Source organism: Mangifera indica, chromosome 14 (assembly GCF_011075055.1).
Source record: "Mangifera indica cultivar Alphonso chromosome 14, CATAS_Mindica_2.1, whole genome shotgun sequence".
In the NCBI taxonomy this organism is placed as follows: Eukaryota; Viridiplantae; Streptophyta; class Magnoliopsida; order Sapindales; family Anacardiaceae; genus Mangifera; species Mangifera indica.
Genome location: NC_058150.1, coordinates 1,186,737 through 1,211,941, shown reverse-complemented (window position 1 = coordinate 1,211,941; position 25,205 = coordinate 1,186,737). Strand labels below are relative to the sequence as shown.

The following is a 25,205-nucleotide window of genomic DNA, read 5'->3' as shown; positions in this document are numbered from 1 at the left end:
TGTCATTTCCCCCCTAGGGTTTCATTTCTTCTCTTGTTGACCTTCCATTTGTTGGCACTTCCTTTAGCCTCCACAACGAAAACAAAGCCACAAAGGTGACAAATGGAAGCGATGTTGTCGAAGATTCGTCGAGCTTCATGCAAATCCATCATGTGACAAACTCAACCACTTTCGTTGTGCTTCTACTTGTCAGAGATGCTTTTTGAGATCCGAGATCTGGAATTGGAAATGGAAGCGACGTCGAAGTGGAAGCAACATTTGACTTTGATGATCTCTAACCAAGATTTAGGGTTTTAGATTAGGAGGAAGAAAGAAACTTAGGGGAAGGCGGCGAACTCTGTCATTTTTTGTGACAGTTTCAAAACCCTAAGGAAAAAAGGTGATTTTTCAATCCTTCGTGAGGGGAAATTTTAGATTTATAAACCTAAAGGGAAATGAATTATTTTTTAGTTTTTTTAATTTTTTTAACTAAATAACAATTTTACCCCCAAAAATACTATTTATGACCTTTTTTTTTTTTAAAAAAATTGTAGTGACATTTATAAATGTCATTATAATTTTTACTAGCATTTGTACAAATGTCATTAAATGTTGTGTCTTAGCAGCAATTATTTGTAATACCGGTATAAACACAAAAAAATTGCAGCGGCAATTATTTAAGATATTTACGATTGCCATGAAAGTTAATTTTTTTTTTATTTAAACAAACCTTATAATGACATTTACAATTACCACTAAAACCTCAAAAATATGAAATTTATAATAGTCTGATAAATAATTTTTGTCATTTATATATGTTTATGCCATTTTTAATTGTTGACAAATTGTAATACACAATATATACAGAGATAGATATAGAAAACTATTATTCACATAATCAAAATTTATATTTTCATTATAAATAAGTATAAGTTTATGTTCCTCCAAAACATATATTTAACTAGTTCATCAAAATTTGTATAAGAAAAAACTTTATAACTTTCAATCTTAATAAACTCTAAAGAAAGATTGAAGAAATGTAGTTCCAAATGATCAATTATTCATATTATGTACCTGCAAAAAAAAGATTAAAAAAATTGATGTTAGAAGAATATAATTAAAACAAATTAATTCATATTATAACCCAAAAATTTCAAAATAAAAAATCACATATCAATTTAAAAAAATATCAAATATGTCAAAAAACAAAAATATGATAAAAATATAGAAATTTATATCTACCTAAGATTAAAAAACAATTAGAAAAGAAAAAAAAAACTAATTAAAATCAAACAAAATAAAAATCAAAAGAAGAGCAATCAAACAAGTTAGCAGCAATGTATACCAATAAACTATTTGATTTAGAGCAATGCTATGTGTACCTATTTTTAGTACATAATTTATGTACACAGTAATGTGTCATTATGTAATTAGGTGATTTTAAAACATGTGTCATCATATGATAAAGAAACATCCAATCATATGATAACACCTCATCTGTGTATACAAATTGTGTACCAAAAACGGATACACATAGTTTTATTGTTTGATTTAATGTGGAAAAGAAAACCAATACACAAAAGATCCTGCAAAACCACAGTATTTTTTTAAAATAAAAAAAGATAATAGAAATAATCTTAACTAATGAAAAAAAATCTTAAAATATAGAAATATTATATAAAATTGAAGCTCAAACTTACCCAAAAAAAAAAAAAAAAAAACAAAGTTTAATCAATTGAAACTTATACAAAACCCTAAAACCTGTGGAACCAATCAAACTTATCAAATAAAAAAAGTAAACCTTTTTATTAAAATTTATCAGAAACCAATTAAATAAATCATCACAAAATATCATTTTTAATATAATAAATTACTTGATTAATAAAAAAAAAAAAAAACTTTGCCTGGAATCTCTTAGTACTCTTTTTGAAGCAATAATTTTTCTCCCTTATACAGGTTCTTTTAAGAAACCAAGAAAGCAATTATTTTTTTTCTTAAAACAATATCTCTTAATAAATCAAATCAAGACCTTATCTCTATTATTTCAATGATAATTATAAGAAAAAGGCCAAAATATATGTCTATATACCATTTTAAAATTAATATAATAAAAAAGTATTTTTATAGTGACAATTAATATGAATGTCATAACAAAAATGCAATTAAATATTTTTATAGTGTCAATTATAATAAATGTCACAATAAATTATTAATTTTTTTGCATATCATATTTTTTAGTGGTTTTTCATCCAATGTCACAAAAAAAAAAAAAAAAAACCAGTAAACGTTATTTTTGTTGTAGTGGGCTTATCTACCTTCGTCAATGGAAGAATAAGAGATTGAGTTTCTGGAGAAATCCTCGACAAAACTATTACCTCCAGAAGTCCTGTTAACACCAGTGTTGGTACTATTACCTTTTGTATTAGTATTGGTGAGAGCAGAAGGGGTGGTCTCTGTCCAACGGCTTGTACGGCCTTGAATTCCAGGTTTGCCCGGTCTAGGTAATGTAAATGAGTCACTTAAGAGCATGAGGTGAACAGAGTTCATGTCAGGCCTATCTGCAACGCTTTGTTGACAACATAACAACCCGAGCTGAATGCACATTGCCGCTTCATGACGATTGCAATTTGTGAGACTTGGATCCACCAGTTCCAATGGGTTCCCGTTTTGGTAGAGTGTCCATGTCTATATGGGAGAGCAAGAAAAATTTAGCATACTGATTCATGTATACTATCAAACCAGATATAAGCAACAAATTCCTGATGAATCTGAAGCAAACATGAACACAATCGAAAAGATCTGCAGAAAAATGGATTTGAGATAATTCACAGTCCATTCCAAGTTTCGGCTTATATAGATATTCCTCTAAAGACCATGAGAAGAAGATGACAGCAATAGTGCATTTTCGAAAAGTTTGAAAGCATTACCAGCTCAAATCAAATTCATCAGAAGCTCATAAACCTCCATTAATTGATTTCATGGTTACAAATGTGTGCATGTAGTCATAATTGAAGCTTAGATATTATGCCCGTATTTGTTAACCTCATTTATGACAATTGATCATTAGACAATAGCATCGATGCTACCATTTCTTTCTGGCGGTGGACAGAGAGAGGAAGGTTTATATGTTTAGTTCCTCTGGGCAAGAGTAACATTAGATGAATTCTTCATGGAAATAACTTACGTAGTTCAAGAGGTCCACCTTTTCAGCGCCAAAACTCCTATCATGGTTTTTTCTTCCACTTACAATCTCTAAAACCAAAACTCCGTAGCTGAAAACATCTGTCTTCACAGACAAATATCCATGCAAAGCATATTCAGGGGCCATATAACCACTGCATCAACAAACGATTGAATTACTTATATTTCTCTGAAGAAAAGTTGCAACAAACAAGCGTAGAAAAAGTTAAAACCACGTGCAACTGATATAGTTTGTTAAGTATAATTTTACAAGGAAAAAAAAAGTGCAGAAACTACTCACTAGGTACCACAAATCTTGAATGTATTCATATGAGTGTCGTCACCAGGAAAGAGCCTTGCTAGACCAAAATCTGATATCTTTGGGTTCAATTGTTCACCCAACAAAATATTACTTGCTTTAATGTCTCTGTGAATGATCCTTTCTGGGGCCTCCTCATGCAGATAGAGAAGACCTCTTGCAACACCTATAATTATCTGGTATCGTGTTGACCAATCCAGTGATGTAGACTTCTTTTTATCTGACAAATTTCACCTCTCAAATTATTAGTCCTTTTACCAAACAACCCAGTTGAACATCAATGCAAATCCACATGATTGAATATATTTGTTCTCTTTCTCTTACCAAATAGAAAGTAATCTAGACTTCTGTTCGGTAGATACTCATAAACAAGCATCTTCTCAGGTCCTTCAGCACAGCAACCGAGCAATGTGACCAAGTTTTTGTGCTGAATTTTCAACAACAGCTTCACCTCGTTAGTAAATTCTCTCAGCCCCTGTCTAGAGTTCAATGAAAGCTTCTTTACTGCTACTTCTTGACCATTTGGCATCAATCCCTGATACAACAGGCTAATATTGAATAATTATTTGACAGAAATGCCAACCACTACTTCTTCCAACTTTACAACAAGCAATAAAAAGTTAAGAAAAAAAGTGATTATTGGTCAAAAAAAGTGCAACTACTAACATATTCAACTATTATTGCTTTGTTAATTTTCCCACAATAACCTGAGTCCATTTCATTGACCCCAAAATTTTGATTTAGACTAGAAGTAAAATTTCTTGGTTTGAAAACACATGAAAACATTTTCCAACATTCATCAGAAAACTTCGTTGAACTTTCAAAACATTGAGCATTTGCCATCTAAGAGTGGAAAAGTATTTTTAGACCATACCTTGCGTAGGAAAATTTAATTTAGTCTTTTGCAAATACTATTAAATCTTAAGAAGAAAAACTACCATTTCGATATATTAAAAAAACTAACTTTATAATTCCCACGTGCAAATGATTTTTTAATTAAAAGACAAACTATCATTCAATGAAAAGTGTTTTTTATTTAATGGACTGAGCTTTCAAATTTCCTGATATAAAATATTGAACTTTCATATCTAACAAAACTTTAATTATTTACTATTAATTGTATCAACCTAACAACGTTATTTTCAAAATAAAACAAAACAAATAAATCATATTTGTTCAGCATATTTGATAAAAAAAACTAAAATTTTGGTCTTTAGTAGGAAAAATCTGAAATTTCGACATATTTAATTGAGCAAAGATGTTGTTAGTTACTCCTTCCGATCAATATAGAAAATATATATAACTTTCAGTCACGTTTTCTGGTTTCCTAAATTAATAAAAAAATTAATTCAGTGAAATTAATTAGTTCAAAATATAGTAAAAAATTATATTCACCTTCCCCGTTAAAAAAAATCTAAACAGACTCTGTTATTTACAAATTTGACGAGAAAAACCCCCTCCAAAATCATTTCAAACATTCAATAGAAAAAAGAACAATCCGAAACTGGCCTTGACAGAGCATTCCAATTACCTTATAAACGGGGCCAAAGCCGCCGTGGCCGAGCTGATTCAACTCCGAGAAGGAGTTAGTGGCAATCTGGAGAGTACGGATTTCGAAGAAGAGGTCAGAGGAGTCGACGCCATCGGAATCACCAGGGGCTTTGAGCCTCTTCCGGAAGCAGGAATATAAACTGGAGAGAAAAGCGTTCAAATTCATGGACAAAGCAAGTGCATGCAGGCGACGATCATGGAGGGTTGGAAAATCGGACGACGGAGAATACGAAAGAGAGCATGGAAAGAAAGGCAGGCCGCGTTTGGTTGGTGATGGAGGCGCCCGTGAGTTGATCGGCAATTTGAACTCTGCCTTTCGCTTGTTTTTTTTTTTTCACCCTTCGGCCTTGATGACTTCCCTTCTCCACCTTAAAACATTAGCTGACGCATGACGACCTCCCCAGAAGTGATCTTTTCATCTTCGACGAAGAGTTCTTCTTTGGACAGGTTATTATACACCGATTAACATTTTAAAGTGAAAAGAAAGAAGTCATCAAAACAAAAATAGTGGTTGAAAGGAAGAAAAAAAGAACCTAGGTTTGAGAGGGAGAGAGATAATGTGATTTTTTAAAGTTAAAAAACTTTAAATATATATAAAATTTTTAATTTTTAAAATTTATAAAAAAAAATTAATAAATTTTAAATTTATTTAATATTAATAAAATAATAATTTTATTTTTATATCTAATAAAAATTTTTAATTATAATTAATCTATAAATAAAAATTTAAGTTTTTTAAATTTTATAGGTATAATTTAAAAAACACATCCAAACTTGCGTGGGAAATAGTCCTTTGGCCCAATATAAATAACTGAAATGAAGCAACAGATTTTTAAATTTCTATATTTGCCCTCAAGTGCCCTCTAGCTTTTTGACAGATGGCCACTCTAGTGAATCAAACCAATGGTTGGCATGGTGTTGCTCAAAATGATTCACTATGGTGGCCATCTGTCAAAAAGCAGACTTTGACTAACTATAATGTAACAAAGGTATGACATTGTAGATATGTAGAAGCTCCTAGTTCATTATATTGCTTGGTTCTGATTGATTTACTTTATTGGTGACAATTTGGTATTTAGTCAGTAGCATTTTCAATTCTAGTAGCTTCTTAGAATTAGGTCCACCCTTTCTCTTCCAATTGTCACTCCCATAATACATTTTATACAAAGAAATGAAAGTTCCATCTGTATACTGTTTTATGAATGACAGTTAATGAGACCATTAGCTCGAGAATTCACGTATCAAGGTTCACGGACTCAACAACTTTCTCATGCCAGGTGAGTGGATGACCAGTTTCGTAGAATGTAAGTGCTGTAATACTTTCAAAGTTTTAAGTTGCTCCTCAAAGGTTAATGCCTTCTAGATTATAATGATAAAGAGTAGGATAATGGTTGCTTTATATTTTGCTTCCATTTACAGTGGAATGTTGTGGTCTTAAAAGTATTTTCATGAATGTTCTATTTATAGTCCTATCATTAGAATAATGCAAATTTATTGGTAGATGAGCAGCATGCAGGTCAAGTTGGTTGTAGCAATGAAATTTTTTAATTAACAAAACAGCCCATAGAAAAGAACATTAATGATGTATGTATATATCTATGTATGAGGCTGTGGATGTTTAAGACATTGAAACAAAATTTCTAGCTGGGAAAACATCAAAATATTTTTTAGAATACAATACTGTTTTGGAGATAGGAAATAGACATGCTCATAGATTGTATACAAATTTGTGAAAATGGTGCCTGTCTTATAAGCCCATGTTTATGGACATATGGCAATTGTTAAAATTGATGTTTAACTTCTCAGCCACTTTTTATATGTTGGTTGCTTGATAATGAGTTATGCCTTTGGTCAGGGCCAACAAGGTTTTGATCAATGGTCATTTGCTTGAGAAATTTGTGAACTCATAGAGATATGTGTCTTTTTTTTTAATGTTTGTTACATTTCCTGGACTAGATTTCAGTGCAAGGTTTGATGGACGTGACCATGAAGAAGAGCATTGATTCTGAGTTGTTTATGGTATTATTCGGCATCTTTGATTGCCTTTCCTTGTTTGTTTGTTTTAGGAATCTAAACTTCACTCGTCCAATGGCAGAAACCCTATCTAGACATTCTATTTTGTGCCCAAATGGTCTCCATGGCCAGTGGCAACTGCCAAAGAGCGATAAATTGGTAGGATGTTATTTATCTTATTCTATTTTTCATGAAGTAATGATGCTGACCTTTGGCTTTTATTTTTATCCTCTTTGTGGCCGTAGGTCAAGTATCCAATCAACATAGACCTGACTCCAGGGGAAATCCCCAGGTTAGAGTTAAGTTGTTGGATATGCATTGTTCTTGTACCTTACTTGTGCAGCTCAAGATAGAAGTAATCTAGAAAATCAATTAAAATAGTTTTCTTATGTCAGTATCTGATTATATGTTGCTGACTTGAATTGTTTGAATTCTAGATCCACAAGAGTTTGTTGCCGAATGATATATTTTTTTATATTTTCTTCGCATTTTCTTTTTGCTTTATCTTTTGGAACATTAATGTTTTGAATTAATTTAAAATGGTGCTTTTTATGGGAAAACAGCGTTCAGCAGCTGGTAGAAAGTGGAATCACAACAAAAACTGACAGTAGCAATGTTGCACCTGAAAAATCAAGTTTTGAGTCAATTACTTTTCCAACTGATGAAATTGAGATGCATCCTGCTGAGGAACCTTGCTCCATGATTTCCTTTGAAACAGTTGAAACTCCTGTTTCTAAAGATATCATTAAACAACCTTCTCCTCCACCTGTACTTGCAGAAGTACAAGATTTGATTGCTTCAATGTCTCCGCAAGTTACTGAGGCAGAATGCCAGAGCAAGAATTTAATGTCTGATGAATATGATCGAACTGAGCCCCTGCAGTTGCACATTGTAAGATTTTTTAGAACATAAATTTCTCTAAAAAACATTTATATATAGTATCATCTGCATTTTAAAGTTATTTGTTGTAAATTATGTTGCGTGAGGCACTATCTTTCTAGTGAATAATGTTGTGTCAGGCACTATCATCACATACTGTGAGGTAACTGGTAAGATGATCCTTTATCCTAACAATCAATTTCCTTTGCAGTCAATCACATTGATGGATAACTTCATGAAGCTGGCACAGTCAAATACTGATAAGAATTTAGAAACTTATGGTGTCCTTGCAGGTTCACTTGTAAGTGTTGTATTTAAGACTACTTTAGTCAGTCTTAAAAAGTGTTAATACTAATATGTGTAGGAATTTTTCTGTTCTGCAGAAAAACAGAAAAATCTATGTTACTGCACTCATTATTCCAAAGCAGGAATCAACATCAGATTCAGTATGTTAATTTCTTTATGAGCAAAGTGCCATTTCACCTTCTTTGGTTGTATTCTAATTGTTTTTGCTTTAAACCTGTACCTCATGAAACAGTTCCAGACCACAGATGAAGAAGAAATATTTGAAGTGCAGGATAAACGATCTCTTTTTCCACTTGGGTGGATTCATGTAAGTATATTGCTGTGATTATTTTTTTTTGTTAAATCCTGTATTTAGTGAATTGCTTGTTCATGAATATTGTAGATTTTCTTTATATATATATATATATATATATATATATATATATATATATATATATATATATATATATAATTCTAATCAAATATTTGTTTCTTACAAATAATGTGAATTATCGATAATCACTGATCATAAGATTACTTGTCAATATTTTGCCTGTATATGAACTGAATTGAATTTTTATTAAGCTTCATGTCACTGATATCTATATTGCATGTTAATCAGTTAGGAGACGTTTTAAGTCTTATTCCTTTACTGTGAGGCTTGCAATAATTTGTTTTTGTCATATCTCCTGCTCTTTCTTGTACCTCATTTTTTTTTTTTCAAATTTTCTTTTGCTAATGATCCTCAACTCACATCTATTGGATTTGCAAAGTTCTGTACAAATCTGATGATTAAATCAGTTGTCCATATCAACCACCAGCACACTGTGATCCTTGTTTTGTACCTTTTTAGTACATCTTCATCCTCCTCTATTGATGGAATTTTAATTGTCCACTTTGGTGTTCTCTAGTAAAGAAGCTTAAAGAGGTGTGACATTTCTAGACTTTCTTTAAGGTGGTATTAATTTATATTACACTTTAGTGATAACCAGCTTGGGATTGAGATTTCTTTTATATACCTGTAAAATAAATGTGATCACTGTGGAGGAATTTTGAATTACCATGACAATTATGTGCTTTCTTCTAATGCGCATGTGTATGTAGGTATTTTACTTGGCACCAAGCCAATGCTAAACCTTATTGTGTATATGAATGAACTCATGTCTTCGTTCTGTCAATAGAGAAACAGTTTAGAAGGAAATAGAAAATGATATAAAGAAATAATTTGTTTTTTTGAAAACTTATTTCCCTTGAAGAGAATCATATACAGATGAATGTGAAGTGGGCATTATTTTAGCATGGATCTCTTCCTTTCTTGTAGCTGATTATCATCCAAGTGTAGTTACATGCGGTTCAATGCTGCCAGAATCTGTTGCAATTGTTATGGCACCCAGTATATACCATGCATTAATTCTTAAAACCACTTCGCGCATGACTTGGGATGACTACCTGCATCTTGACAGAATTCGAGTCATTCTTTTGTCGTTCATATGTTATACAGAAAAGAGACAATTTCACAAGTTGTAAAAATCATTCAAGATTTTATTATTTTTAATAAACCCGTTATTATGTGTCAAGGCATTGTAATTACTAATATATTAATGCTGTTGTTTGTGATTAGAGACGTCATTAATATTCTGATTCTGTATATATCTCATCAAATCAATGGTTCATGAGGTATGTAAGCGACAGGTATTACGGAGGAAGAAATTCTCTCTTGCCTGGTATGACACTTTCTGATCTCCATGATTTTTTTTTTGCTTCAAGATATAAAAATTTAATTGATTGTCGCTATATAAAATTATGGTCATACATACACATGAGATCATCAAATACAATGTCTGCAATTCCATCATGTGTTGTTGTAAGTATAGTCTCAATATGAAGAAAGCCTAGTTTAGGGAGGAGAAGCTGAAGATGAAATCAAAGATGGTTCAATTGTTTCTCTCATCTTTCATCAAATCCTCACATGAAAGGGCTGGTGATTTTGGAATGTTGAGTGTAGCTGTGAATTTTATCTATCATGTGTGGTTTGGTTAGAAAGACAGAAGCATTCTCAATCTGAGTCTGCAACTCTACCTACTAATATCTGAATTATATAGTGTGTGTGTAGTAGAAGCAACATTAACAAGAGGTGAGGGACCCTTGCTTTACTGCTTTGAGATTAAGCAGCAACGTTTCTTTCATATGACTGACATATACCGTCTCCTCTGTGATTTACATTATGTAGGCCGGTGCTTTGAAAGTGAAGGGGACTTTTTACACACCTAAAGTATAACGTCAAAGTCTTCCATATGTAAATTGTCAGGTTTCTTGGTTTTGGCTACTGCCATTTGCTTTTTCTCATACAATTTTCAAAGACGTACATGGATAGACACTCAATTTAACCAACCGATAGATGTGATGGTAGTGAAAATAGAAAGTGTCATGTCATGTGGGGTGACCTTTTATTTTTATCTTTATTATTAGAAAGTGCTAATAATTCTCTTTTTTATTATTACTATATCCTATTATACATATATCTCAAGAGAAAAAATAAAAAAGTGAAAAAAAAAATAAAATAGAACCTATCTTTCTTACTTTTTTCATCCATTTTGGGTTGTCTTTTGATTTAAAATTTCACCAACTCTTATTATATAATTGTTAACAACATATCAATTACAAACCTAATAAAAGTTCATCTTACGTGAGTCAAATTCTAATAGTACTAAAATTCATTCAAAATTTGAGAATAATTATAAAACTTTCCCACTAATCACCTAAACCTTTATAAATGAAATTTATTAGGGTCTTGATTAGAAGGAATCTTATGAATTATTCTGAAAACATCAATCTTACCATTAGAATAAAATGCCCACATTGCTAAGGACACGCAACACACATTGTCAAAGCCTGTTAACTAATCCCACCATCAATTATGTTTGATTAGAGATTAATTAAGAAACATCAAATCAAATACCCACCACAGAATTTTAAGAGTTTAATTAATTTGGACAGGATCAGTGTGATCCTACTAACTGCCATTAATCCTGTTATTATGTCATATGGATTGTGTTAAATCGAAACGAAAAGACCTATACTGGCGAAAAGTATATAAATTCAACGGTGTGGTCTTGTGCGAAGGGTGGTGAGACTGAACGAGTAAGAAGAGTAGAACATATTTTAAAATGGTTCAGTCCCATAGTTTAGTAGAGTGATAGTACACAAAGAAAGTGCCCTTCCCTTCTGCCTTTTGTACAATAGTGTAAAAAGAATAATAGCATAATTACATAGTTAGACATACTTATATGTTAATATATTTAGTTTAGACCTTTAAAAACTTAGTCAATAATTGTGAAGATAAAGGACAATTGCTATAACAAGAGAATAGGGGATAGAGATCGATGTTGATTGCTTGAATCCTGAAAACAAGTCAATTTAGTGTTTGGGTTTATTTGAGTTGAATTCAAATTAGAGTTTCAGTTTAACAGTTTAGTTTAAGTTTTATTTAAATCACTTTCTAGTAACATTATTCATCTCATGAACATAATATTTATACTATTAATGATATCATATCAGTGATTCTTTGATAACCTTTTTGATTACGTCTATCTCAAACTAATTGATTTGAATTGAATGATAAGAATTGTCATGACTACATATTTATGAGTGTTTATTAATATGACATCAAGTTGAAATGTACATGATAGCTTGTATTTTAAAAATTTCTATCAAATTTAATTAGAGAGGTTGGTTGATGGGTTATATCAAGTGATGTAATTAAATTTCATTTATTCGGATTGATGGTTCATTCATGACTATTAACTTGCCCCTTCTTATACACACATGCTAACTATTTTTGCCTCTTATTTTAGCTTGATATTTATGAGCTGTCTGTACTTCATCTAGCATCCATTAATGGTAGAATTATTATTTGAAAATCTACTCTACATTTTCCCCTTCCCCTTCTAAATTCATTCAATCGATTTCCCAATTATGGGATGTGCCTTCCTTCATTGGTTTTATCTTATGGAGTAAATAATAGGAGTGTTAAATAAAATTCTTAGACTGAAGCGAATTGGTATTCGAACCGATAACTAGATTGGAAAAAGAGTAATCAGAAAAATTGGTTCATTAAAAATTTGGCCAAACAAGTGTTCTTTAGTTTAATAGCCGGTTTGACAGTATTTGCAAGTTGGTTAATCGAATTGAATTAGTTTTAAATGTTGAAAAATGGAGGTTGAAGAAAAACAAATTTTGAAGATTGAAATGCCCCTTTAAGACGTGGAATACATTCAATTTTCCATATTCTTTGTTTAATAAAGAATAATCTCATTCTATCGGTTGTTTACAATTTTAGATAAATCGAAAAAAATATCAAAACTAGAACAAGAATTTTAAGTTTTGAATAATTGTCCTTCTAAAAACTCAATTTAAAAGTAGTTTAAAATTTTGATTTAATTATTTAATACTTTTAATTTAGATCAAAACTGATTAATCTCTTAATTGGTTTTGTTTAAGTTTAAGGGTTTTTTGAACCAAATTTTTGGTTCGGCTCAAACATATGTCAAACTTGTTCAATAAATTGGTTTTCAACGCCTTAAAAAAAAAAATCCTATATATGCAAAGTAAACATCTTAATTTTCTTTTCTCGATCAACCATTTCAAATAATTTTTAATATAATCATATATCCATCTTATGAATAATATATTAACAAGACAGTCAATTTGGTGATGAATTTGAGTTCTTCAATGACAACCAGATAAACCAGGGCTCAGAGGAATTCCCGGAGACTAAGTGGACAAACAGTTATGGATAATCCAGACCATATATTATAACTTATATAAATTAAAATATAATAAGATGAGACATTTAAGCAAAATATATTTGAGAAGTAGGTTGATTATATAGCTTGAAAACAAAGGCACGACAAATTCACAAAGTCATGTTTGCGGGACAACGATGTGTGCCCACATGTTCTATGAAGGAAAAAATAGAACAAAAGAAGAAAAAAATTTAGATCATGATTTAATTAATATTCGTAAAAGTGAAAGATGTAATTGAAATTGAATTACCCACCTTGCAAATTCAAAAGTTAAAATCAATCACATTGAGTGATTTGTTCAAATTAGTCCTGCTAGATTTGCTGTCAACCTTATTGTTACCAAGCTTTTAGGCCTTTTTCCTTGGTAGTGGGGTTGAAATGGTTGCCCTTCAGTAATCAATGCTTTTAGATTTAGACCGAACATTAACACAATTAATGGTAAATCGGGTCTTAACTAAACTTACCAATTAATGACATCATCAATATGTCAGTGACATAAATAAAATTTTATATTAAAACTAAATTAATCTAAAGAAAACAGTTTAATAACAAATTTATTATCTTACAAATGGATTCAGATTTCTTATCATATGTATTGGGTTTGAATAGTAAAAATAGAAAAATTTTACAAAATAACTTATTTTATCCCAATTTGATGGTTTGACTTGATTGACCCTATAGTTAAACAACACTGATCCAAATTAGACTAATTATCGAGTCTTGGTCGAAACCAGTACTGTCCAGGTCTAAAAACACTACCTTCATATGGTCAATTATTTGATAACAGGGTCAACTTCACTATTTGAACACTTGCTGGCGTTAGGTAATTTTCGGGTTAATTCAATGGTTGCTGATGGCTCGGTAACATTATCAATCTATAAATATTATGAAATTTGAAAGTAGTATGAACCCATAAACCTGAATTCTCTGGTAGATTTCTTTTGCTATTCTTTACTGCATATTTTAATATGCAGATTTTGTTTGCCCGTCAATGAAGTTACCTCTTAAAAGCATCCTCAAGTTTCTCTCTCTTTTTCTTTATCTCTTTCCATTTTCATATTTTAGGTCTCATTTTTCCTCGTTATCTTCTCTGAATCCTAACATTTCCCACAGAACAATCTGCCTTCTACCTCATAATCATTCCATCTATCTCTGCAACTTCAGTTTGAAGACTTGTTTGTTTGTATCTCCTCTTTCCTCTGCTTCAATCTTTCTTTCTCTTATCATCCAAATATTCCCCCATGAATCTTCAAACAAGCTGCTCCTTGCTGTTTTTGTCGTCTAGAAACTCATACTAATCTATTTTTGAATTCAACCCTTTTGTCTTCTTCTTGGCCCGTCAAATTTGAATCCTTTTCTTCAGCTTTTCTTTCCAAGTTCTTGAATATTCAACCTTCTTTTCATTGCTTTTATTAGTATGTGCTCGGAGACAAGTCCTAGAGTGTCATTTTCCCATGATCTTTGCCAGGCGGAAGCTGTAGTAGCCATTAATGAAATGAAGTCTCGAAGGGACACTCAGCTCATGGACTCGAATCCAGAGTTTGAATTCAGCATTCCAAGCTGTTCTGAACAAGAATCGTCTTCAGCCGATGAGCTTTTCGCCAATGGTGTGATTCTACCGGCACAAGTACCCCTGAAACGTTCTTCTGCTCCGCCGTCTGTTTCTCTTCCTCCTCTTCTTCCTCCTCCTCCTGACACCGCAAAGGAGGAGGCCATGATTATGAAGCCTCAACAGGCTAAATCTTTCTGGGGTTTCAACAGAAGTTGCAGCCTGAATCATGAAGCTAAGAAAAGTCTGATTTGTTCTTTGCCTCTTCTATCTCGAAGCAACTCAACTGGTTCAGTGCCTAATAACAAACGATCGCCATCGTTAAAAGATAATCATAATCACAATCACAAGGCAAGGTCTTCGTCAACTTCTTCTTCTTCTTCTTCTACAGCGTACCAGAAGCCTCCATTGAAGAAAAACTATGTGGGTTCTTATGGAAACGGTTTGAAAATCAATCCTGTGTTGAATGTTCCACATCCTTATATCTCTAAAGGGACTGCAAATCTCTTTGGTTTGGGGTCTCTCTTACGCAGTGGATCGAAGGATAAGAAGAACAACAAGAAGTGATCTGTAATTTTTTGCTTTCTATTGATGTTCTCTGTTCTTGTTGAATCTCGAGAGTTGTAAACCGTATGTACATGTCTCACTCTCATGTAATAGATCAAAAGAGATTGAATTATTAATTGAAGAAGATTTAAGAGGGGATAATTGTATAGTAAAGATGATATGAAATCAAGAAGGATGGAAGAAGGCTTCATGCATATCAATATGTCACAAGCTGAGCGGACATATGGGCAGGCACCCTTGTTCATGGGTTTTCTTTTCCTCGGAGAGCGGTTGTTTAAGCTCAACCTTAATTCAAATCCAAAACGAATAGTTTGATATTGAGTTAAGTTTGCTTAACTGAAAAATAATAACACTAAAAAAAAAAATTATTAGAGAAAAATAATAATTGTTAATAAAGTGAACTCTGATATTATGACATTAACAAGACATTGATCTCAAATCGAAACTTGAGATTGTTGAATTGAAATTTCTTTAGCTTAAACTCAAATTTTACAAACCAAATTGTGATTTGAGCTTGAGTCGCTTAGATTGTGTCCACCCCTACTATTTCATTTCTTCTATGTTTAATTTCTCTTTTGTTTATTGAAAAGCAACATTTGATCTTTGTTTCATTCTTATATAATATGTATTTTTTTAATCATCATTCATCTTTTATGAGATTTGCCTTTGATTTGGAGGTTGGCTTTTGTTAGATACCCTCAGGATGAAGATACAAGGGCAATATTTTAAGGGATCTTGGATTGAAAAATCATAACACCAAAAATATTACTTTGTTGAACTTTGTTTGCTTTAGCCACCCGTGTAATCTTTGCATAGGCCCTCACTCTTCTCTTCAGTCGCCCTCAATGTAAATACAAATGTCTCATGCTTTACAAGCAATATCTCAACATCACCCACACTCGACCTATAATTTTCAACGTCTTAGCAAGACTTCTCAACAAAGAAGAAAATAATGTTTTTTCTTTTGAATTTTTTGGACATATTTTAATGATGTTACAATTACTTCCGTATTAAGATAAATCTCCAACTAGTTGTTTTGCATAAGGATAATCTAATATAAAATGACTCAAGCTCAAATCATTATTTAGTTTAAAAAAGCAGAGATTGAGATTAAAAAAAATTTAAACTGTACTAAAACCTTTTTAACTAACAATTATTTTTTTTCTCTGATACTTTTTTAACATTCAAATTGAGTTCAATCTCAAATTCGTTGTTTTGGATATAAGTCAAACTTGAGCTGACATTGTTTAGGATCAATTCCGTTAAATTCTACCCTTAATTGTACATCAGACTTATCAAGAGGTCAATCACTTTACTGTGATAATATCATTAGATTGGGTTCCCTGGCTAATTACAATATTCTAAGCAATCATATTATTATTATTATTATTATTATAACAAATTAACAATTATTGAACCACATGACAATTTAATTTGCGTCAAACTGACAATTTGCTTAGGGGATTTGCTAGCCATCATATGAGCTAAATCTTACCTTACGGGTCATTAAGTGGCACCACCAATTCAATGAAGGCTGTGGGCCAGTGGCTATTATACATCACTGTGTAAATGCATTTTATTTGTTTTAGGTTATGAGCTTTACAGCACAACACTGTAGCAAGTCCCTTCAATGAATCATAATTACCCGATAATGTGAACGATAACATAATGTTGCCCCATGTTTCTTACAATTATTTTGGGTGTTACCCTACCAAAGGGCCAATGAACGTTAAATGCTACCTAAGATTTTAATCCCCACAAACTCTGAAAATCGTCTGGCTCTTATTTGAGTTGGAGAGATGCCAACCATTACATAAAATTACAACTTACAATTACAAAGTTTCATGCCATAAACTTTTACTGCTAGTTTTACGAATCTCATGTGCCAATATATTTCGATATTTCAATCTTCTGTAGCTTCTACTACTCTCTCCGTTTCTACTGTTGTCTCTATACTCTATAGTGAATTCAATAACGATATTACAACCTATAAAGCTGCTATTTCTAAAGGGTTCAAGAGGGTAAATTTTGGGTTTCTTATATGAGCATTTACAAGCTAATGGATGTGAATATTTACAGAATAAAAGAAACCTGTTATTTATGTCGAGCAGTCCGGAGCTGTTGCCTCACTCTTGATCACCCGGGTGTTGTAAGATCCACAGGATCCACATTTATGATATAACCAATGGAAGCGTGCGGTGCCCTTTTTCTCACAGTCGTTGCAAAGAATATCCTGGATTCCCATATTTGTATTGGAATGATTTAGAAGTGGACACATGAGAACAAGAAAATACAGCAGAGCTCAATTATAAGGTTTTGTCTTACGAGCAAATAAAAGAGTATTTAAAAGACCGAGACAGAGTGAGAGGCAGAAAGATGCAGAGGCAAATGCACCTGTAAACGATTCTTATATTCCATTGGAAGCTCCTCCGCAGCCAAAAGAGCATCAAGCATGCCAAAATAGATCTGCGTAGGACAAGAAAAACAGAGAAATGTAGACAATCAGGCTTCAACTATACTTTAAATGTGGGTATGGAAATAATACAATTTGTTAGAAAGCAGTCTGAGCTAAAAAATAACAAAATGTTGTCTTACTGCCATATCTCCCAAGGATTTGCTGCAAATTGGGCAGGTGTAGTGACTGCAAGTGTATGCCTAACAATGAATATAGAATATGAAATCAAATTCCTTCACACTTTTGAGATGACTTATAAGCAGGTCTACACTATGTGAAGGAAATGGATTGAGAATGTAAGAATCACTAAAACGAAACCTGAAAGCAAGCAACATGCATGTGATGGCCACAAGGTAAAGCTCTGACAATGTCACTTGATGTGAATAGGAAGTCACAGCAGATAGGGCAGTTTGTTTCTAAACATTTTTCAATGCACTTGTGGTTCACTATCTTCAAGGGCAAGCAACAATTGCAGGTCATGCAATGAAAATAGTCTTTGCCAAGACCCCTCCCAAGACGGCATAAATTGCAAAATGGACAATGATACACAACCCTGAGAAGATTAAAAAAATTCACAAATGAATTAACATATTTGGCACAAAGCCAGTATAAACACATTAGAAAAAATTAAGTTACAAGGATAGCTTAAAGAGAAGTCTATTCCTTCACTTCAAAAGACTTGACAGAAGCAATGGAGGGTATCAAAGTTTCGAAGTTCATAACCAAATATGTGAATTGGAGATTGAACATTCTATTAGAATCATGCACCTTTCATCATCAAAGAGTTTGCATATGCTGCAATAGTACTTTGCCATAGATAGCCCATTGCATGAAGGGGTTGTGCAGGTTGGCCCAACAGCCTGAATTTTGAGGCATAGCATACACATCATTTCCGATGTTGCTTTTCTGTAATAAACGAACCAGACATCACACTTACAGATGCGTAGCTTTAATTAAAAGTCAGAACATAAAAAATTACCTATCCATTGAGTGATCACTCATTTTGTCATGGCAAAATCTACAGGTAAATAACTTGCCACAGCAAGCCGCACGAATTTTGCAGTTTCTTTTGTAGTGCTCACACCCAAATACTTGTTTCTCTGGATCACGAAATGATGGTGAGCAACCCATTACATCTCCATTATTAGAAGTTTCCGCAGCTGTTGCTTGAGGCAACTTCTGCTGTGCAGCTATCCAGCGACTAAAATATTATATAAATTAATTATATAGGAATCTTGATCAAGGAAGTTTCAACAAGAAAGAAGAGTGCAGCATCAAGAATATGTACCAGTTTACGATATTTACAGTAAAAATGTATCAGTCATTGAAACTAACCTTGTCATCAAATTTTGAACTAGATATGCTTGCCTCCTGGGATCAAGAGTTGAGTCCCTATAAACCTTCCTGATCTCAGCCTCAAGCTCATTTTGATTCATACGAAAGATATCTTTCCATCCAGGCTTAAACATTGAATCACTTTGATCCGAGCTTTCTTGAAAGTCATTATCTAGAAAGAATTAGAGTATAAATACGTTCAAGTATCTTGACCCAAAAATAATGCATTCAATATAAAGTGAACTATCAGATCTATGATAATGTTCTATAAAGTCTGCAGTCTTTTCAAAAGTACAATCATTGGAGTGTATAAAAAACCACAATAATCACTCATGATACAGAGACTGAAAGCATAGCAAATACCTGTCTGAGAAATTTTCGCATTTGATGCTTCAGTGTCAGAAGATGATTCTGGAGGTCCTTTCCAGCATTCATTAAGCCAATCATTGAACATTGTGTTTTTTGTTGCCTGCTTCCATGTGTCCATCAATTTATTCTGCTCATCGAAAGTAAGAGCAGAAGTTACCCATGGTAGCATAGATTGGAGCACTTCAGCACCTGTAGATCCAATTATGCGACCAACAATTTTGTCTTGCTCCTCTAGAGAGAAATGTCTATCAAACAATGGCCACAGCTCAAGTTCTTCTCTCAAAATATGATGATCAAGAGAAACTTTTATGGATTTACACATCCCTTGAAGTTTAGTAGTTAGCTCAATATATTTGTCCATTAAATCACTCCCGTGGGCTGCAAAGAATTCAGTGTCACTCCAAGTTAAATTTTCATCCAAATGGACCCTTTGCAAGCTTTCATGCAGTTGTGAAATCTCAGTAAGAACACATGAAATATCTTCAAACAGTTTCTCTTCCTGCTGATGGTCCAATGTATATGAGTGACTCACATTATGAAGTGATTCTTTTGCTTCCAGAGCTGGAAAAACAATTTCATCCTCAGCATTACTGTGAGCTCTGTATAAGCCCCATAGGAGATGAAATCTTCCAATGAACTGCCGAAGGAATGTCTCATCACAATCAGTCAGCTTTCCAGATTCAACATCTAGATATTCTAAGTCTTTGCTGATGGCTTTATGAAATTTGAATATGGTATCAATTGGTCTTTCTGCACATCCAACATCATAAGAGCTACTACTATCTGTTTCCCAGATAAACAGACTAGAATTAAGTGATGGAGCAGAGGAGCTGAAAGACAAGGACCGCAAAGACTTGGTTGTAGAGTGAGAACTGAATCCCAGATTGTTGCTGTATACTCCTAAACCTGGGACACAACAAGGCCGATCACTCAAAGACAGGGAATTTGCAGTTTGCAAGGAGTCAGGGATATTGCTACTTTTACACAACACCGCAACATTTCTTTTCACTCGTCTTTTCACTTTATTTTGAGATGATAATGGATTGTTATCAGTGCAAAATCGCGAAGAGCAAGCATGACATGACTGTGAGACATTTTCTTCAATATCAGCGAACTTTTTAGCAAGACAACAGCCAACTACATTGGAAGACAAGCATTCACCCTGATTCCTACCCTTGCAAGCCCATCCAGAAAACAGAGTGACAAGAGCCTTATCTGTTGCTGGAGCTGAATCAAAGAGACAGGCACAGTTTAAAATTCATGTCCGTAACAAATTTACTGAATGCTATTATGTTGCAAGTTATTGAATGGTGAGGGGTAATAATACCTGCAGATTGCATATTCTGAAGGAAATTTATGGCTTCTTTTTCAGTCAATGACCCCATCAGCCATGGCAGGACACGCTCAATCAATTTTAATGGCATAACGCACAAGCTTTGGTACAAAATTTCTTGCTGTCTCTTGAAGCTGAAGTGCTTTCGAGCAAGCGGAAGAACCTAAACATGCAAGAAATTTAATAGATATCTTACAACAAGAAGGAAGTTTCCGTAGAATTTTTACTAAGCAACACCAATGGAATTTCGGAGAGAAAAATCGCATAAATTTCTTTACAGTATCTAAATTACGAAACCAGATATGGGACATTTATTAAAATCTAATGCTTTTCCCTTAATTATGACAAACCTATTTCCCCGAAACGAGTCTATTTTACTATAGCATTTAAAGGAAACTTGCAGCACAAAATGATCACAGCTGATAAACATTCCTAAAAAGGATTCCTACACAAGCAAGGAAAGCTCACCTGAACTTCTTCATTGTGGAAGTGCCCTAGTATAGTTTCCATGATTTGATCAGTATGGATGCATAGCTTTTCATAAAACTGAGCAGCAGAAGTAGAATTTGCTCCTGCACTTTGAATACTTTCAATCAAATGCCTAAAGTCATTAAATTGGTTTTCTTCTTCAGCATGCTCCTGTGAAAAAGAAAATTCTCCTTCTAATGCAGGGAATATGATCTTATCTTCAGCAATACTGCGACCAGGAAAGAAGTGCTCCAGATGAAGAGATTGTAAACTACAGTAGGTTGCTTACTAACCATTAGTAAATAAAAACTTCAGCAATAAATTGAATAAGGATAATTAGGGTCATTCAACATCACATGGAGATGCCCATTAACTGTACAGCAAAATAATTTAGGAATTACCTATGATAAATGCAAACTTCAGCAATAAATTGCAAATGTCCCTCAAAGGCTGATAAATTACTAAAATCACCAGAAAATTGTATCTTCTTAGCCTCCTTAGCTATCTCATCCAGCTCCTGTTTTATAGCATTGTGCCAAAGTAGTATTTCATTAATTGGACACATCCCAGTGGCAACAGGGACATCATTACTTGGCTCTAAATATTTCCTTTTTGCAGTCTTGGATGGCTCGCAGGCACACTTTCCTCCATTCATTTGTTGAGTCCTTTCATTACAGGTAGAATCTTCTAGACCTCCAACCTCAAAACCATCTGTGCAATTTTCAACATTGTCATTATCATTTCTCCCTTCCATCCACGTAAAAATAACCTTCAATAAGTGAGAGCTATGGTCAGCTATATGCACTCAACAAAAACATCTAAAAAGAGCTTAACCATCTGACAGAAACTGAAACTTGCCTGCTGAAGAAGCTTTTCTTCCGGGACTATCTTGCTTAAGCACTTTCGCATATCCTGATATTCATCAGGTGAAATAGAGGATGAGAGCCATGGAAGGAACTTGGCCATCATATTCACAGGAATACTGCACAAAAACTGCCAGAGTAGAGATGCCTGTTCTTCAGGCGAGAACTTCCCAATCAGCAAGGGAAAGACCTGAAATAAACCAAGAGAACTCATTAAAGAATATCTGCTTTAATGCAGAGCATCTGAATAATTCGCATGAGGATTCAAATATTTCCTTTCTGTTATTTACAGCACATCCTCGTTATGGTTCAAGTTCAGTCAATGAATTGCCTCAATACCTAGGTACAGATGAAAATAGCACCAACTGAAACATCACCTGCTCTTCTTCCTTTGCCATGTGCTGGCTGATTGATGTCAGAAGGGCTCTAGTACAAGATGCTAACTCCTTCGGAAACCTTTCATCAGTTTTCCTATAAGAGCTTAGCAGCTCGAACAGATGGTCAAATAGATTGCTTTCACTCTCATGTTCAAGAGAGTATGTTTTTGCAACATTTTTTACACGTAAATCAAGAGCTGGAAAGATAACCTGCAGATTTACGAAATAGCTGCAGTTATAAACTTGGATATACTAGAGCAGAAAAGTAAATGAGCCATGCTAAAAGATTCCTTCTATAACTCATGATAAGCGATAGATACACAATATGCTTGGTATTAGCATGAACCACGAGGACCTCTACTTAGGTCAATCTTCCAAAACTACAAGCAACCAGCAGTAACTGAATGGTTTGATTTTGTAAATCCTATTTCAAGTACAAAATAATATACAACATGAACTTAAATGTTGAAAGCTTTTTGCAAGCATTGCATTATGCATGATTAATAACTATGCTATTCAAATTCCTCTGATGGTTAAGTAGCTATCAACAAGCAGAAATAAGTTTGCTAACAAGTAGAATGTACTAAACTGAATAATGGCTGCAAATGATATGAATAACTACGATTGTGCTATCAATATCAGGCATATGTATTGTCAAGAACCATAACATCTGCAGAATAAAAAATTTGGCATAACTAACATAAAAAAATGAACACCTGAGGATAAGATTACCATTTTGAATCGGTTATGGCCCAATCAAACAAACCGAAGATTTGTTCCTCATTTCACTAGAAATTACAAGGATGCCCTCCTATGTGTCTCAAACAATCCAAAATTCGAAAATCTTGTTGCTCCCCTCAACAAATGACTACCGTTACAAGAAAACATAGTTGGCAAGTTTTCAGAATAAAAATAAATATGTGAAACATACAGCTATCTACTAGTAACAAAAATCTAAAATACCTGCCATAAATTTTTGTTTCCATTTCTTCCTCTCATGGAAGTTACTTAAATAGTATGAAATTAAAAAAACAAAACAAAACAGAAGACTTATAATGGAAGAAAACAAAGTAGCCACATTAGAAGAAATTAATACTAAGAAAAGATAACACAACTAAGCATAAACAACAATCAAAAGTAACATATTTATCGAGAAAATGAAGCAACAAAATTGTACTTCCTCTATTTCATTTTCTTTTCATAATTTCCATTTTAGATAATAAAAAAATAACTAAAAGTAGTTCATTCATCCATTCTCAGTGAGCTCAAACTTGAAACAAACACAATATACACCTCAAAAAATAAGAAATCACCTCCACAACATATTTCAACAAGAACTACAAAAACGCGACAAAACGATATGATTGACAGAACTACAGCTAGCACAACGACTACCAAACTCGCTACATATTCAGTAATTTTTCAAAGTAAATTCTAAAAAAAAAAAAAAAAACGCTAATAACAAACAACTGGCATGAACAACAACAAAGTTGCGATCATAACAACAAAAAAACATAGTTCAAAATCCGAACAACATGATCTAACAACACTCATAGAACGCATTTTACATCTTTATTGGTTGATAATGATTTGACTTTGTACCTCATCTTCAGCATTGGAGTGGTGCTGATAAACGGAGCGCAAGAAACGGTACCGTTCGAACAAGGTGCCAATATCGACACGGTGTCCAGTGGCGAACTTCATGGCCAAGCGGTGAAGCGCGTCGAGCTCATTGCGGAACGCTTTGTGAAAGAAGCAAAAGATCAAAATCGGCGAGTCATTCTCTAAGCTCATCTTCAAGCAACATGTGAACGACATCGTGTCGGCTGATTCCGACGAAAGCACGGCCTCCTGCCGCTTCAATTCCGGTAACAACGTCGCCATTTCTTCTCAGTGTAAAGCTTTTTTGTTTTTCTACTTTGAATTTATTATTGTTTTTGTTAAACGTTGAGAGGGAGATGGAAGAGAAGACTCAAGAAGAGAAGAGAAGGGGAGTGGATTGGATTTGTTTTGTTTGTTGTTTATATAGTTGACTTGGTGCCAGATGGAGTGGAATAGCCACGGAGGATGATGACGTGGTAGAAAGAGGTGTCACGTGAGGAAATAGAATGGCACGTGATCGAATAGCCAAAAAAGTTATGAGCAGTGCCGGTTCACCTTGTCTGGGGATCGTGAGACCACCTTAAGGAACGGATAATAAAGGAAAGAAAAGTGATGGTTTGTGATCCCATCCTGATTTCCGTCCCCGTTTCAACCGGGAAAACATTGGTTTTTTTCCTTTTTAAAAAAGATTACGTAAAAAATTCAGTTTGGTGGATCGAATTACCTTCTTTAGGCTAATCTTTTTTTTTTTTAATTGAATACATTTTTATTATTTTTATTTAGATATAAAAAATCATTATTTAATTTTGAACCACGTTAAATATATAATGCACATTTGATAATTTTGATATAAAAATAAAAATTTTGATTATTTCAATTAAAAAACATAATTAAGTACTTTAAAATGTTTTCAAACACAAAAATATACAAATAAATGTGATTTATTTACTTATTTATATAAATCGAGATAATAATATCTTAATAAGTTATTATATTAATTTATATAAATAAATATTTAAATACGCAGTTTTATTCTAATAATTATTTTTAGGACTTTGATAGTTGTGGACCACATAGGATTGGCAGGAAAATATAAAGGCTGTAACGTGATGTGGGTGGAGCGTGGCGCGGATTAGGTAGCACTTGATTAACCCGCGCTGTCTCAAGCCTTTACCCACGTTGTCGTTTGGAGAACACATTCCCTGTTAATTGTTGTTCAAGTCATCTCTATCTTATATTTTAAGTAATAATTAATTATAAGAAGATTTTCGCCCTT

At 33.2% G+C, this 25,205-nt stretch overlaps 4 protein-coding genes across 9 annotated transcripts; 2 read left to right on the top strand and 2 right to left on the bottom strand.

The window, feature by feature from the left end:
- Nucleotides 1-896: 896 nt before the first annotated feature.
- Nucleotides 897-5,584, bottom strand: LOC123195960 (cysteine-rich receptor-like protein kinase 10). Of its 4 annotated transcripts, none has more exons than XM_044609837.1 (6): nt 5,010-5,584; nt 3,803-4,013; nt 3,461-3,698; nt 3,164-3,314; nt 2,295-2,664; nt 897-1,053 (listed from the first exon to the last, which is right to left on the bottom strand). In XM_044609837.1, the coding sequence occupies exons 1-6, from the start codon at nt 5,193-5,195 to the stop codon at nt 1,046-1,048; spliced, it is 1,164 nt and encodes a 387-aa protein (XP_044465772.1). In that variant the 5' UTR covers nt 5,196-5,584; the 3' UTR covers nt 897-1,045. The 4 variants fall into 4 exon arrangements, with proteins under 4 accessions (XP_044465772.1, XP_044465773.1, XP_044465774.1 ...); XM_044609838.1 differs by having other exon boundaries at nt 900-1,053; nt 2,394-2,664; XM_044609839.1 differs by lacking the exon at nt 897-1,053 and having other exon boundaries at nt 2,218-2,664; nt 3,803-4,026; nt 5,010-5,146.
- A 561-nt stretch (nt 5,585-6,145) lies between these two features.
- LOC123197070 (AMSH-like ubiquitin thioesterase 1) lies at nt 6,146-9,783 on the top strand. Its single transcript, XM_044611254.1, has 8 exons — nt 6,146-6,306; nt 7,096-7,201; nt 7,288-7,334; nt 7,606-7,933; nt 8,133-8,222; nt 8,305-8,367; nt 8,460-8,534; nt 9,528-9,783. The coding sequence occupies exons 1-8, from the start codon at nt 6,242-6,244 to the stop codon at nt 9,546-9,548; spliced, it is 795 nt and encodes a 264-aa protein (XP_044467189.1). The 5' UTR covers nt 6,146-6,241; the 3' UTR covers nt 9,549-9,783.
- Nucleotides 9,784-13,913: 4,130 nt separating this feature from the next.
- On the top strand, nt 13,914-15,243 carry LOC123196105. The gene has a single exon (XM_044609987.1). The coding sequence runs from the start codon at nt 14,429-14,431 to the stop codon at nt 15,125-15,127; it is 699 nt and encodes a 232-aa protein (XP_044465922.1). The 5' UTR covers nt 13,914-14,428; the 3' UTR covers nt 15,128-15,243.
- A 1,647-nt stretch (nt 15,244-16,890) lies between these two features.
- On the bottom strand, nt 16,891-24,317 carry LOC123197078 (zinc finger protein BRUTUS). 3 transcript variants are annotated; one of them, XM_044611264.1, is made up of 15 exons: nt 23,930-24,066; nt 23,060-23,195; nt 22,328-22,537; nt 21,946-22,140; nt 21,489-21,856; nt 21,088-21,358; nt 20,614-20,782; nt 19,281-20,513; nt 18,918-19,089; nt 18,562-18,783; nt 18,351-18,488; nt 17,901-18,135; nt 17,723-17,782; nt 17,522-17,593; nt 16,891-17,360 (listed from the first exon to the last, which is right to left on the bottom strand). In XM_044611264.1, the coding sequence occupies exons 2-15, from the start codon at nt 23,060-23,062 to the stop codon at nt 17,226-17,228; spliced, it is 3,483 nt and encodes a 1,160-aa protein (XP_044467199.1). In that variant the 5' UTR covers nt 23,063-23,195; nt 23,930-24,066; the 3' UTR covers nt 16,891-17,225. The 3 variants fall into 3 exon arrangements, with proteins under 3 accessions (XP_044467199.1, XP_044467197.1, XP_044467198.1); XM_044611262.1 differs by lacking the exon at nt 23,060-23,195 and having other exon boundaries at nt 23,930-24,317; XM_044611263.1 differs by lacking the exon at nt 23,060-23,195 and having other exon boundaries at nt 21,088-21,316; nt 23,930-24,317.
- Nucleotides 24,318-25,205: the final 888 nt, after the last annotated feature.

Coding starts and splice junctions, on each gene's coding strand:
- LOC123195960 (XM_044609837.1), bottom strand. CDS start 5,195: ATGAATTTGAACGCTTTTCTCTCCAGTTTATATTCCTGCTTCCGGAAG. Junction 4,014..5,009: donor GCTTTGGCCCCGTTTATAAG/GTAATTGGAATG, acceptor CTGTTGTATCAG/GGATTGATGCCAAATGGTCA. Junction 3,699..3,802: donor TCTAGATTACTTTCTATTTG/GTAAGAGAAAGA, acceptor GAAATTTGTCAG/ATAAAAAGAAGTCTACATCA.
- LOC123197070 (XM_044611254.1), top strand. CDS start 6,242: ATGAGACCATTAGCTCGAGAATTCACGTATCAAGGTTCACGGACTCAA. Junction 7,202..7,287: donor TGCCAAAGAGCGATAAATTG/GTAGGATGTTAT, acceptor TTGTGGCCGTAG/GTCAAGTATCCAATCAACAT. Junction 8,535..9,527: donor TTCCACTTGGGTGGATTCAT/GTAAGTATATTG, acceptor CCTTTCTTGTAG/CTGATTATCATCCAAGTGTA.
- LOC123196105 (XM_044609987.1), top strand. CDS start 14,429: ATGTGCTCGGAGACAAGTCCTAGAGTGTCATTTTCCCATGATCTTTGC.
- LOC123197078 (XM_044611262.1), bottom strand. CDS start 24,211: ATGGCGACGTTGTTACCGGAATTGAAGCGGCAGGAGGCCGTGCTTTCG. Junction 22,538..23,929: donor ACTCCAATGCTGAAGATGAG/GTACAAAGTCAA, acceptor GTAAATCTGCAG/GTTATCTTTCCAGCTCTTGA. Junction 18,136..18,350: donor AAACTCTTTGATGATGAAAG/GTGCATGATTCT, acceptor TAATCTTCTCAG/GGTTGTGTATCATTGTCCAT.